The sequence below is a fragment of the Moschus berezovskii genome, chromosome 21 (assembly GCF_049115385.1).
Source record: "Moschus berezovskii isolate FMDL1 chromosome 21, NW_MosBer_1.0, whole genome shotgun sequence".
Classification (NCBI taxonomy): domain Eukaryota; kingdom Metazoa; phylum Chordata; class Mammalia; order Artiodactyla; family Moschidae; genus Moschus; species Moschus berezovskii.
In genome coordinates, this window is record NC_142480.1 from 67,844,737 (window position 1) to 67,858,193 (window position 13,457).

Consider the following 13,457-nt stretch of genomic DNA (forward strand, 5'->3'; position numbering starts at 1 on the left):
CCTAACAAAAACTTCTCAGAATGAGGGGGAGGCATTCAATATTTCAGTTGTAGAAGAGACCCAGAGTGGCTACCGGAATGGACAGTGCCTCCTGTGTGCCGCAGCGAATCTGCCCTCGGGAAGGGGGCAAGGAAGGAGAAGAGGCCTCTTTTTATTCTGTATCAGATGCAAGGCCTCTGTGAACAAGCACTTACTCTACTTGAGAAGTTCAGAAATAATCACTCTGCCTTCCAAAGTGAGAAATTCATTTGTTTTCAGAATAAGTTCGCCTGCCTTCCAGTAAGGAGTAGAGAAGGAAAGTTTCCATAGCAACAGTGGTTTGAGAAGGCTTTGAGTACTACATGAAAAAAAAAATCTCAGTTATCTAAGTACTTTTTCTCCTTTTTGACTCCACTTGCTTACTGATGAGTCACTAGGCTGCACCTGAGGAGACAGAAGACCGATAAGCAAGTGTGGGTGTGGAAAAGGGAAGAAAGTTAGTGAAGAAGCCAAGTTTGTCAATTTTCAGGGTGGAGGGGAAGAATTGCATCAGGGCATAGACTGAAACTTGGAAGATCTGGGTCACTAGAGGTGTTACCAGTGTAGACTGTCTTTTTTTCCTAATCATAGGATCAAGCCATTTTTAAGGTCAAGAAATGTGAAATGTCTCTGAGCTCTAACTCAAAGAGGTTAAGTGACCACCTCAAGGTCAGAAATGTGCACAGCAGCAGCTCCAGAACCCACACCCAGGCCACTGTCTGTGGTGTCCAGCAGAGAATGTTCTTCACTCCAGGCCAAGACCCCCAAGTGGTTGATCAAGATGGGTTTGTTACTCATTCAATGACCACTGTCCAGTCATTTGACACCTTGGACCTTAGTTTCTTTTCCTCTAAATGGGGTGAGCACGCCGGCCCTGCTTGAGCCTCAGACGAAGGAAATAGCTGTTCTCCTGACAGTAACAACCACAGATGATGCTGATGAGCGTCTCAGCATGTAGGGAGCTCTTGTGAGTGCTTCAAGGCGCATTAGTCATTAATTCTCACCACAGCCGACAGCTGAGTACCGCTGGTGTGCCCATGTCATGGACAAGGTCACTGAGGCAGAGTAGCTAAATGATCTGTGCCAGCTTGCATAGCTAGTAAGTGTCGGAATGCTTTGCAGTTGCTCACCCCCACAGCAGAGTACCCGGCAGATGCCAGGGCTCAGTCAAAGTCACAATTACCACCGTGCCTGTGTGTGCGTCCTCCCCTCCACCAGAGTCAGTAACTGTGCACTGTTCCTCATTAAAGAGAGGAAGGCAGCATCCAGGGTGTGGTCCCAAAGAGGAGCTCAAGGAAAGAAGCCTGGTGGTGGGTGATGTACCCAGCTGGCCCTCTTGACGTGAGCCACGCTAGACCCCTCCAGAGCTTTATTTTGTTTTCTTATGATCTGTGGCCCTTTGGCCACAAGATTGCATCCCTCTGAGGGCTGTTGGTGGGAATCCCCAGCTGCTGTTGCTGCCCTGCAGATTCTGGAGGGATGCAGGAGGGGAGGGAGAGACAGAGCACCAAGGTGAGAGCTGTCTCTGGGGACAATCTCCGCACACATCTTCAGTCTTTCCAGCCAGGCTCTGCAAGCCTCTTGGCCTTCTGGGACGGGAGTTCGCGGGGCAGCTGAGAATCGCCACCCCACCCTTCTTTTGACCACAGATGTTCGTCGGCCTCCTGTTCTGGTTCCAGTTCTACTGTGGCTTCTCCGCGTCCACCATGATTGACCAGTGGTACCTGATCTTCTTTAACCTGCTCTTCTCGTCGCTCCCCCAGCTCGTGACTGGGGTGCTGGACAAGGACGTGCCGGCCGACGTGCTGCTCGCCGAGCCGCAGCTCTACCAGAGTGGCCAGAACATGGAGGTGAGCCCCGGCCCCGCAGCAGCCCTGCATGGGCAGGTCCTGCGCCGCCCTTTCTGTGGACACCCTGGGCAGTCAGAGCAGGGGAGATACCATATGAGATCACTCAGATGTGGAATCCACTTCTTAAAAATGATACAAATGCAGTTGTTTAAAAAACAGATTCACTGATTTTGAAAACAAACTTTTGTTACCAAAGGAGAGATATGGCATGGAGGAGTAAATTGGGAGCTTGGGACCACAACATACACACACTGTATATAAAACAGATCACCAGCAAGGGCCTACCCTGTATTACAGGGAATTCTACTCGGTATCTATGAGGGTGAAGAATCTGAAGAAGAATGTGTGTGTGTGTGTGTGTGTGTGTGTCAGTACAGTTCAGTCGCTCAGTCGTGTCCGACTCTTTGCAACCCCATGAATCACAGCACGCCAGGCCTCCCTGTCCATCACCAACTCCCGGAGTTCACTCAAACTCATGTCCATCGAGTCGGTGATGCCATCCAGCCATCTCATTCTCTGTCGTCCCCTTCTCCTCCTGCCCACAATCCCTCCCAGCATCTTTTCCAGTGAGTCAACTCATCGCATGAGGTGGCCAAAGTGTTGGAGTTTCAGCTTTAGCATCAGTCCTTCCAGTGAAGAACCAGGACTGATCTCCTTTAGAATGGACTGGTTGGATCTCCTTGCAGTCCAAGGGACTCTCAAGAGTCTTCTCTAACACCACAGTTCAAAAGCATCAATTTTTGGGCGATCAGCTTTCTTCACAGTCCAGCTCTCACATCCATACATGACCACTGGAAAAACCATAGCCTTGACTAGACGGACCTTTGTTGGCAAAGTAATATCTCTGCTTTTTAATATGCTATCTAGGTTGGTCATAACTTTCCTTCCAAGGAGTAAGCGTCTTTTAATTTCATGGCTGCAATCAGCATCCGCAGTGATTTTGGAGCCCCAAAAAATAAAGTCTGACACTGTTTCTACTGTTTCTCCATCTATTTCCCATGAAGTGATGGGACCAGATGCCATGATCTTTGTTTACTGAATGCTGAGCTTCAAGCCAACCTTTTCACTCTCCTCTTTCACTTTCATCAAGAGGCTTTTGAGTTCCTCTTCACTTTCTGCCATAAAGGGTGGTGTCATCTGCATATCTGAGGTTATTGATATTTCTCCCAGCAATCTTGATTCCAGCTTTTGCTTCTTCCAGCCCAGCGTTCCTCATGATGTACTCTGCATATAAGTTAAACAAGCAGGGTGACAATATACAAGCTTGACGTACTCCTTTTCCTATTTGGAACCAATCTTGTACAGTGTTGTACAATGTTGTGTTACTAACACATTGTACATTGTGCAACTATACTCCAATAAAATTTAAAAACTCTTCTCCAAAAAATGGGCACTGGAAGAGTAAAAAATGTAGAATCTGACCAGTGGGAGGAAAACAATGACTTCTATCTACTTGACTACAGTGGATTTAAGTAGAAAGAGTTGATTGGTTGTGATGGTATCAGAGGTGTATATATGGGCCCCAACTCATCAAAATGTTTACATTGAAAGTGTGTGTAGTTTCTTTATATCAATTTACCTAAAGCTTAAAAAAAGAGAGAAAGAAAAGACTTTTTTAAAACTATGCGTGCGTGTGTGCTAAGTTACTACAGTCGTGTCCGACTCTTTGCACCATTATGGACTATAACCCACCAGGCTCTACGGAATTCTGTCCTTGGGATTCTCCAGGCAAAATACTGGAGTGGGTTGCCATGCCCTCTTCCAAGGGCTCTTCCTTCATCTAGGATCGAACCCACAGCTCTGTGTCTCCTGCACTGGCAAGTGGGTTCTTTACCACTAGAGCCACCTGGGAAGCTCTTTTGAAAGTATACCAAGGTGAAAACTGTCTTTACACTAAGAGGTTCCAGGAGCCCAAGGAAAGCCCATTTGGAATACAGGTCAAGGACATGTGGGATGACTATAGGCAAAGCAGGGGTTTTTCTAAAACATCCCCAAAAGAAATGTGATTTCCTTTGAATAGGGATTAATGAGAAGATAAACCCATAGGGAAACCCTGGGAAAACCAAGTGAACACAAACAGATAATGTAAATACATGTCTCCATCAATACACTGCATGGATTGGCATGCTGACTCCCAGCTGTCCCTGCTGGTCAGTAAAAAAGCCACGTCAGTGCTTTTATTGGGCTGATTGGAATTAAACATGTGCCCAGGGAACAGAGCCCTGCATCTCCCACAGTGGTCTCTAAATAATTCAGAACTGATTTACTGAAGCGCTGACTTCCCACCGGGCTTCCCAGGTGGTGCAGTGGTAAAGAATCCACCTGCCAATGCAGGAAACACAGGAGATAAGGGTTCAATCCCAGGGTGGAAAAGATCCCCTAGAGTAGGAACTGGCAACCCTCTGTAGTATTCTTGCCTAGAAAATTCCCTGAACAGAAGAGCCCGGCAGTCTGCAGTTCATGGGATGGCAAAGAGTCAGACACAGCTGAACACCTGACTTACCGTGGGCAGCCTGGGATGGGGCCTACAGAGGGTCAGGTAGATGAGGGTCTCTACTCGTCACCTGGGGATGCTCCTGTACTCAGCCAGGTCTCACCTCCTAGGTGAGTTTGTTCTGGGGACTAACAGGAAGGGGCTGGCTTTGCTCGGTGCTTGGTTCTGAGTGTCCAGTGGGCCAGTGCTCGTTCTTGCAGCTCAGAGCTCAGCAGGGTCAGATACAGATGTGGGCACCCAGAAAAGGAAGACTTGATTAGTCCATTTCAAAGTCATTTTTGCCTTTTCTATGCAGCTGATTGATTTTAACATTAGGAGACATCTGTGATTTAATGTTAAAATAACTCTTTTTTAAGAAACATTCTAGGGGGTCCACCAACAGAGGGAAGCAAAGCCCTGACAAAATAGAAGAACTCAGGTTGGAAAGGCTGCCAGAATTTCATGCTCTAGTCCCTGGCTAGGGAAATTCCTCATGGGATTTTAGAATGCATTTCATCTTTTTCCTTTTGTAACAGGCCTTGCAGACCCAGATGCTGTCAGTGACCAACTCAGCCTCAAGGACCCGTGTGGAGCCTTTCCATAGTGTTTTTCCACCAGGCCCCCAGCCCCCGGGACCTCCCTCTCCAAGGCCTGAGTTAGCAGGTTTCCCTGGGGTGCCCAGCTTGTGCTTTCATGGCCCCCGGGGGTGACTGGAAAACCGTGTGAAGAGATGAGGCCGTCCCTGTAATCCCTGTGCTTGTTCTTGTGTCTCAGGAATATCGGCCTCGCACATTCTGGCTGAATATGGCCGATGCTGCCTTCCAGAGCCTCGTGTGCTTTTTCATTCCCTACCTGGTAAGTTGGCCCCTAACCAGACCTTTCCCACCAGCTTCATCCAGTGACGCGCAGACAGAGGACCCCGCTGTCTTTCAGGCCTACTATGACTCCGACACAGACATCTTCACCTGGGGCACCCCCGTCACTGCCATCGCCCTGTTCACCTTCCTCCTGCACCTGGGCATCGAGACCAAGACCTGGGTGAGCAGCGTGGGACCACCCAGAAGGGGGCTGGTCTGTGAGCCCTTACTAACATGCCCAGTCTGTGAGCCTGAGCAGGGTTTTGCAAAGCCAGCCTCTCTGTGATGAGAACAAATCGGGTCCCCGGGCTGGCCACATGGACCCAAGCCTGGGTAGGGGCAGCTCCAGCCCACAGCCCGCGCCTGTCCTGGGCAGCACTGGGCTCCTGCCCGCCGAGCCCCTCCACCCAGCTCTGCTTACCCCTCCTTCCCCCGGCCCCTAGCTTCCATCGCCCAGCCTGTGTTCACGCTGACCACCCTGTTCCCACTCTGCCCTCTGAGAACACTGTGCCTGCTCTAGGAGGACCGGTACATTTTTCTTGAAACAGAAGCCCTGTTTTTCTCCTTACCCCTCAGACGTGGCTCAACTGGACGGCTTGTGGCTTCAGTGTCATTTTATTTTTCACTGTGGCTTTGATTTACAACGCTTCCTGCGCCACGTGCTACCCTCCCTCCAACCCCTACTGGACCATGCAGACGCTAATGGGCGACCCCGTGTTTTACTCCATTTGTCTGCTAGCGCCCGTGGCTGCACTACTGCCCAGGTATGTGTCCCAGACAGCAGCCTTCAGGTCCCATGTGGGCTCGGAAAGCACTGTCTGTGCTGTGCTTCTGCACCATTCAAATCTCAGAAGCTCAAAGGCTTCGCGGCAGCAGTGGCTGACTGTGCTCTGTATTTTATTTCCAGGTTGTTTATCAAAGCCCTGCAGGGGACCCTTTTCCCTACCCCACTGCAGCTGGGACGGCAGTTAGCCAAGAGGTCCCCCAGGAAATTCAGGGCTCCCAGAGAGACCTCTGCTCAGGAGCACATCCTGGGAGAAGCAAGGACCGAGCCACCAGGACAGAGGAGCATCAGCGCGGCTCAGTCCGTCTCCCCGGACTGCAGCTCACGGGTGTCCCAGGGCACGCGGCAGCCGGCCTGCTCCCCCGAGGCTGGTGGGGAGCCCAGCGCAGTGGATGTGGGCATGCCGCGGAGGGAGGGCACCCTGCCGGTCGGGCTGAGCAGCCAGCCCTTGCAGTCCTCCTCGCCTGGGTCGGTGGCCGTGGAGGGCTGTCCGGGGGGCTCCAGGATGAAACCCGTGAGCGCCAGCCAGCCAGCCCCGCTGCCGTCCGTCTTCGGCGTGCCCGGCCTCAGCTCCCTCAACTGGATGTCCTCGCTGTCCCTGGTCGGTGGGCTGGGCAGCGTCCTGCAGTTCTCCCGGAGCGGTCTGCCCATGGACAAGCGCGACGGCGACTTCCTGCCTGGCTCCGCGCCACCCGACCGGGACCTCTGTGGCTTGAGCGGGCAGACAACAGACTGCTTCTAGGACCTCCTTCCAAGAAGCGTGGCTGGCAGTGCAGAGTGAAAACCTTGAAATGCTTTTTTTGAAAGATGTTAATATTATTTGTTTATTATTTGCACAGAGTTCTAGTGAGATATATTTTATATATTTCCGAGGCTGACACAGGAAATGAAAGGTACCAAAAAAAGAAAGTTTATTTTTTAAAAATTTTAAATACAGTATACTGAAAAGAAAAATAAGAGCTTTATCTTATATAAAAGTTTAAAGAAGAATGACACTTGATAAGGTGTGTTTAGATTTATTTTTTCATCTCATTTTATTAAAGAAAATGCAGTCTGTTTGGTTTGCTTCAGTATGTGTGACCTTTGCTTTCCCTGAGTGTAAACAGGTATGAGCACAGGGAACCCCAGGCGAGTGTGGATGGGGTAGGAGGAGGTGACGGGCACACACGTGGCTTTGGCGGAGATCCTGTCTGTCTGTCATTCCCACCACTAGGAGGGTAGGGTCTCTGCTTCACCAGGAAAGGGAAACTGAGAACTCTGGGAAAGCAGACACACACAGAATACATTCCAACATTCATTTCTATGCAGGCATTTGGTAAAGATCACCTGTAGGTATTATAATTCCTATGTAGGTTCTTGCCTGTTAAAATCCTAAAAAGCAATAAACAGCCTTCACTTTGCAAAGAAATCATGTCCAGTTGCCACTATTGTGTGATGTTATTATTATGTTACCTAATGTTACTAATGACCTGTTCGTGTGCCCAGTATGCAGGCAGGCCAAACAAACCAAAATGTTGGAGTTTGGAGCAGAGAAATGTTTACTGCAGGACCAAGCAAAGAGATCAGGTGGCTTGTACCCAAAAATACTGTGAACACCCCAAGGATTTCCACAAAACATTTTTAAAAGCCATGTGAAGAAGGGGCATTCCAGGATCTGTGATCAGCTGTGACAATTCTCTGATTGGTTGATGGTGATCAGTCCTTAGGTGCCAGAAAGTCTGGAGGCTTTTGGTCATCATGCAGTTCATTTCTTCCATCTGCTGTTAGTTCCAGCATCTGGAAAACTCAGGAAATATGCATTCGATGCTATGATCTAGGTACTTCAGAGAGCAGCTGTCACCGAGAATATGGGGAGGGGCCGTCCTAGGAAAACCCCGTAGGGTCCTGCTCTTTGCTGCACTAACAGAACACATTCTGAGTACTCTGGGACACTTCTTCATGGCAGGTTCTTTTAGATTCCATGAAGTAAGCAGTTGGGTGACATGCAGGCTGCACACTGGGACATTGACACGGGCTCTACCTGCACCAGGCATCAGCACCTATAAGACGCTTCCTGCCAAGAGGCTGGGCTTTTTACCTTTTTGTGTTATGAGTCACGACTGCCATCTCTCTAAACAGAAAAAGGGAAGGAAGAGATGATAAGAATTTGAGGCAGCTATGTAGTATTTCCTCTTCAGAACCATCTCTTTGGCTCTGCCAGCCACTGTGAGTTGCCTGCTTGCTCAGCCTAGGGGTGTGAAGTGAGCAGAATGTCCAGGGCCCGTGGAGCGTGTCCCCAGAGCTGCAGTGTGTGGAGGTTGGAGGATCTCAGGACTGTGCTGTTTCTGAGCATAGCATGCCAGGTAGAGTGGCATTACCCAGTGTATGTGGCTCATTGCACGAGGCATTTCTGCATGTTTTCACATGCCTCATAGGTCAGATGGAAAGAAAGACAGGGCTCGTCTGCAAGGCCAGAGAGGTGGGCCCCGAGGCAACTGAACACGCAACTCAGACCTCGGGTTTCCCCTTCCTTCCGGTGCCCAGCTCTCTGAGGTCAGCGCAGTCTCAAGACTGGCTCTGTTCCTGGTGATGACATGGCTAGAACCATCCCAGGACAAGTGCTCGCATCATGCTCCAGAGGGGAGAGGGCGTCACTCTCCATATACTGAGCAGCCGTGGTTTTCTCTACCTCTCCCAGGTTGCAGGACTGGCAAATTGCGGGGAATGTCCTGATGGGCTCCAAGCTGGATCTAGGAGAGAGGTCAGCTTCTCTCCAACTACCTGGGCTGCATATGTGGATACTCAGTAATATCTGAGTCTGTTAGAGGGACAAGAGAGGAGAGGAAGGGGAGGGATTTCAGCAGCCATCAATGCCCAGGACTGAAGGTGATCCCATCTCAACCCACCCCCACCCGCATGCCTGAGGTTACTTCATGTTTTTGGAGCAACACATATGAAAGGAATTTCCTTGGGAATATGCATAACTCTACTGTTTCCTGAATTAAGAATTGTTAGTACAAAGTACAAGAAGAACTAGACACTATTTATCTGAGAGTTCAAACAGCTTCCAGACTTTCCTGCACTCACAATTATCTTCTTTCCAAAAACATCTTACCGTGACTTCTCTGGTGGCGCAGTGGATAAGAATCCTTCTGTGATGCAGGGGACATGGGTTTCATCCCTAGTCTGAGAAGATGCCAGAATCTGCAGAGCAACTGAATGCATGCACCACTGCCTGAAGCCTGTGTGCCCAGAGCCTGTGCTTCACCACAGAAGGCACTGCGGTGAGAAGCCGGCACACCGGAACGAGTAGCCCCTGCTCGCCGCAACTAGAGGGAGCCCCCACAAAGTGACAAAGAGCCAGCACAGCCGAAAATAAAGATGTTTTACCTCCATAGATACTTCCTCCTGGGTAATGGAATGATCCAGAAAGACACTTGTGAATATGCCTATCAAGGCCACTTCAGAGAAAAAAAAAAAAGCATCATAAAAAAGCTGTTAGCTGCCCAAAGGATGAAGAATGTTTCTAGAAGCCTACAATAATACATCGCAAATAGCTAAGTTTGATCTCAAATAATCATACTAGAGACGAATTCCACACTAGAGATGAAATCCATGGGAGTTTATGAACTCCCATGAACTTAAAAGAGCCCTGGGAGGACTTCACTGGTGGTCCAGTGGCTACGAATATGCCTACTAGGCCAAAGAACTGAACAGACATTTCTCCAAAGAAGACATACAGATGGCTAACAAACACATGAAAAGATGCTCAACATCACTCATAATCAGAGAAATGCAAATCAAAACTACAATGAGGTACCATCTCACTCTGGTCAGAATGGCTGCTATGCAAAAGTCTACAAACTAAATGCTGGAGAGGGTGCCGAGAAAAGGGAACCCTCTTACACCGTTGGTGGGAATGCAAACTAGTACAGCCACTATGGAGAACAGTGTGGAGATTTCTTGAAAAACTGGAAATAGAACTGCCATACAAGCCAGCAATCCCACTGCTGGGCATACACACCGAGGAAACCAGAATTGAAAGAGACACATGTACCCCAATGTTCATCGCGGCACTGTTTACAATAGCCAGGACATGGAAGCAACCTAGATGTCCATCGGCAGACGAATGGATAAGAAAGCTGTGGTACATATACACAATGGTATATTACTCAGCCATTAAAAAGAGTGCGTTTTAATCAGTTCTAATGAGGTGGTGAAACTGGAGCCTATTATACAGAGTGAAGTAAGCCAGAAAGAAAAACACCAGTATAGCATATCAATGCATATATATGGAATTTAGAAAGATGGCAAGGATGACCCTATATGCAAGACAGCAAAAGAGACACAGATGTATAGAACAGACTTTTGGACTCTGTGGGAGAAGGAGAGGGTAGGATGATTTGAGAGAATAGCGTTGAAACATGTATATTATCACATGTGAAATGAATCGCCAGTCCAGGTTTGATGCATGAGACAGGGTGCTCAGGGCTGGTGCACTGGGATGACCCAGAGGGATGGGGTGGAAAGGGAGGTGGGAAGGGGATTCAGGATGGGGAACACATGTACACCCAGGGCGGATTCATGTCAATGTATGGCAAAACCCATACAATATTGTAAAGTAATTAGCCTCCAATTAAAATAATTAATTAATTAAAAAAACCTCAAACTAAAAAACGAATATACCTACTAATGCAAGAGACATGGGTTCCATCCCTAATCTGGGGAGATCCCACATGCTGCAGAGCAACTGCATCACAACTACCCAGCCTGTGCTCTGGAGCCCACGTGCTGCAACTACTGAAGCCTGCGCACCTCGAACCTCTGCTCTGCAGAAGGAGAAGCCACCACAGTGAGAAGCCTGTGTGCTCAATGAAGAGTACCCCCTGCTTGTTGCACATGGAGAAAGCCCACTGGCAGTGATGAAGACCCAGTGCAGCCAGAAAAATAAAAGAGTCTTAGGAAATACATCTCATGTCACCCAATCCTATTCACAAATCCAAAATAAGGAGGCTGCCTCTGCTTTTGGTGGCAGAATGACTGGACTAAGCATTTGACATTGTCCTGTCCAACTGTGAACCCTTGAACTGTAGCCCATCAGGCTCCTCTGTCCATGGGGATTCTCCAGGCAAGAATACCGGAGTTGCTATGTCCTCCTCTAGGGGATCCTCCCAACCCAAGGATGAAACCCAGGTCTCCTGCACTGCAGGCGGATTCTCTACCATCTGAGCAAAACCAGTTTTAAGTTCTTGGAGGTCAGATGTTATGTCATTCTCACCTGACACCCTTGACACTAGCACAGAACCTAACTCTTAGAACACACTCAAGAAATGTTTGATGGCTCCTAGTACTAATGTTTATAGTAAAACACTAGAGGCCTTAGAAGGTTAGAAACAGATAAGGAAAGTTGGAAGAAATAGAAAGGAAAGCTCCTACTGGAAACAGAGTTAAAGGAAAGTTTCTTGTTATAATCCAGTATTATTTAATATTTCCTGGAATTTTGAGGTAACGCAATAAGATATGAACTTTTAAAAATAATGAATATTGGAATTAGAGGCCAAATTATCCCTCCTTACACATATTGAAACTGCACCTCAGATGCAACTTGAACCAAGCAAAACCAGGAACCCAGCCAAAACCAGGACTGGGGCTTCAACCCACTGTCTTTTGGTTGAAATCACACACCCGGTCTCAGGACTTACTGAAGCTCAGGTTCTTTAATGTCTCATTGCAGAAAGAATTCAGTGATAGGTAAGAAATGGATTTATTTAAAGAAATACACATTCCATCTCAAAAGGTGAAAATGGCCTTGGGAGAAATAAACTTCCCAGACAGAGAGTGGGCCATCTCAGAAGAAAAAGACCCCGAAATATAGAGTGATTAATTTTTATGGGCTAGTTAATTCCATAGGCTGCGTTGGAGGATTATTCCAACTATTTGGGGGAAGAGGCAGGAATTTCCAGGGATCGGGCTACTGCACACTTTTTGACATTTCATTGTCAGCCTGGAAACTGTCATGATGCTGGTGAGTGTGTCATTTAGCTGATGTGTTACAGTGAACATAGACTGAGGCTCACAGTCTACTGGATGTTGAATCTTCCACCATCTTGGACCTAGTTCTAACAAGTTAATTTCCTCAATGTCATTCTTTTAAAGGTTGTACCCTGCCCCCTTCCCTTGTCTTTCATTCCCCTCTCAGAAATTTTATACCCATATTCTTGTGGGAAGTAGAGGGTTAACAGTGTATCTTCTGTAACTACTTCAAGTCTGACTAGCACATAAATCCCACTGGTCAGGGAGTAAAAATCTCTGGATGCCTGATCTAGGGATCCCAGGGCAAGACAGCTACTTGTTTTAAGTCTGTGTGGGCTGGAATCCTTTCATAGCCATCATCTTGATATGCAACTGTTACAACAGTTTCCGTAGCCTTATGAATCTTCTTGATGATGAAGCACTTTTTGTAATAGCATCAGAGTACAAAAATAGCTATCTATAAACCACAAAAGCCTTAAAAGATATGGTTAAATATCTGATTACGGTATAATCTATAAAAGAAACTTGGTTGAAATAACCAGAATTATGAATGATTACATTTAAATTCGGAGAAGGCAATGGCAAGCCACTCCAGTACTCTTGCCTAGAAAATCCCAGGGATGGGGGAGCCTGGTGGGCTGCCATCTATGGGGTCGCACAGAGTCAGACACGACTGAAGTGACTTAGCAGCAGCAGCACATTTAAATTAACACACCCAATAATCCTAGTTAGATGTATTTATTTGAGATACCTTAGAACAGGGAGGCCTGGCGAGCTGCGATTCATGGGGTTGCAAAGAGTCAAACACGACTGAGGAACTGAACTGAACAGAGGATCTCTCTAAAGCATCCCACTGTGCCAAAGCTTTTGACTGCATGGATCACAATAAACTGTGGAAAATTCTGAAAGAGATGGGAATATCAGACCACGTGACCTGCATCTTGAGAAATCTGTACACAGGTCAAGAAGCAACAGTTAGAACTGGACATGGAAAAACAGACTGGTTCCAAATAAGAAAAGAGTACATCAAGGTTGTATATTGTCACCCTGCTTATTTAAATTATATAAAGAGTACATCATGAGAAACGCTGGGCCGGAGGAAGCACAAGCTGGAAGCAAGATTGCTGGGAGAAATATCAATAATCTCAGATATGCAGATGACACCACCCTTATGCCAGAAAGTGAAGAGGAACTAAAAAGCCTCTTGATGAAAGTTCAGTTCAGTTCAGTTCAGTCACTAAGTCGTGTCCGACTCTCCGCGAACCCATGAATCACAGCACACCAGGCCTCCCTGTCCATCACCAACTCCTGGAGTTCACTCAAACTCATGTCCACAGAGTCGGTGATGCCATCCAGCCATCTCATTCTTGGTCGTCCCCTTCTCCTCCCGCCCCCAACCTTTCCCAGCATCAGAGTCTTTTCCAGTGAGTCAGCTCGTCGCATGAGGTGGCCAAAGTATTGGA

General features: G+C 47.8%; 1 protein-coding gene across 4 annotated transcripts in view; it reads left to right on the top strand.

Annotated features, from left to right (window-relative positions):
• ATP10A (ATPase phospholipid transporting 10A (putative)) overlaps positions 1 to 7,381 on the top strand; it is a 192,894-nt gene extending 185,513 nt beyond the window's left edge. For 2 of the 4 annotated variants that reach the window (XM_088829724.1, XM_055417668.2), the window contains 5 exons: positions 1,668 to 1,868; positions 5,116 to 5,196; positions 5,275 to 5,379; positions 5,775 to 5,962; positions 6,106 to 7,381. In XM_088829724.1, coding sequence (XP_088685850.1) covers positions 1,668 to 1,868; positions 5,116 to 5,196; positions 5,275 to 5,379; positions 5,775 to 5,962; positions 6,106 to 6,724 — 1,194 coding nt within the window. In that variant the 3' untranslated portion in view covers positions 6,725 to 7,381. Of the gene's footprint in view, positions 1 to 1,667; positions 1,869 to 4,877; positions 5,197 to 5,230; positions 5,380 to 5,774; positions 5,963 to 6,105 lie in introns of those variants that run through there. The other 2 variants (XM_055417669.2, XM_055417670.2) reach the window with 2 other exon arrangements.
• Positions 7,382 to 13,457: the final 6,076 nt, after the last annotated feature.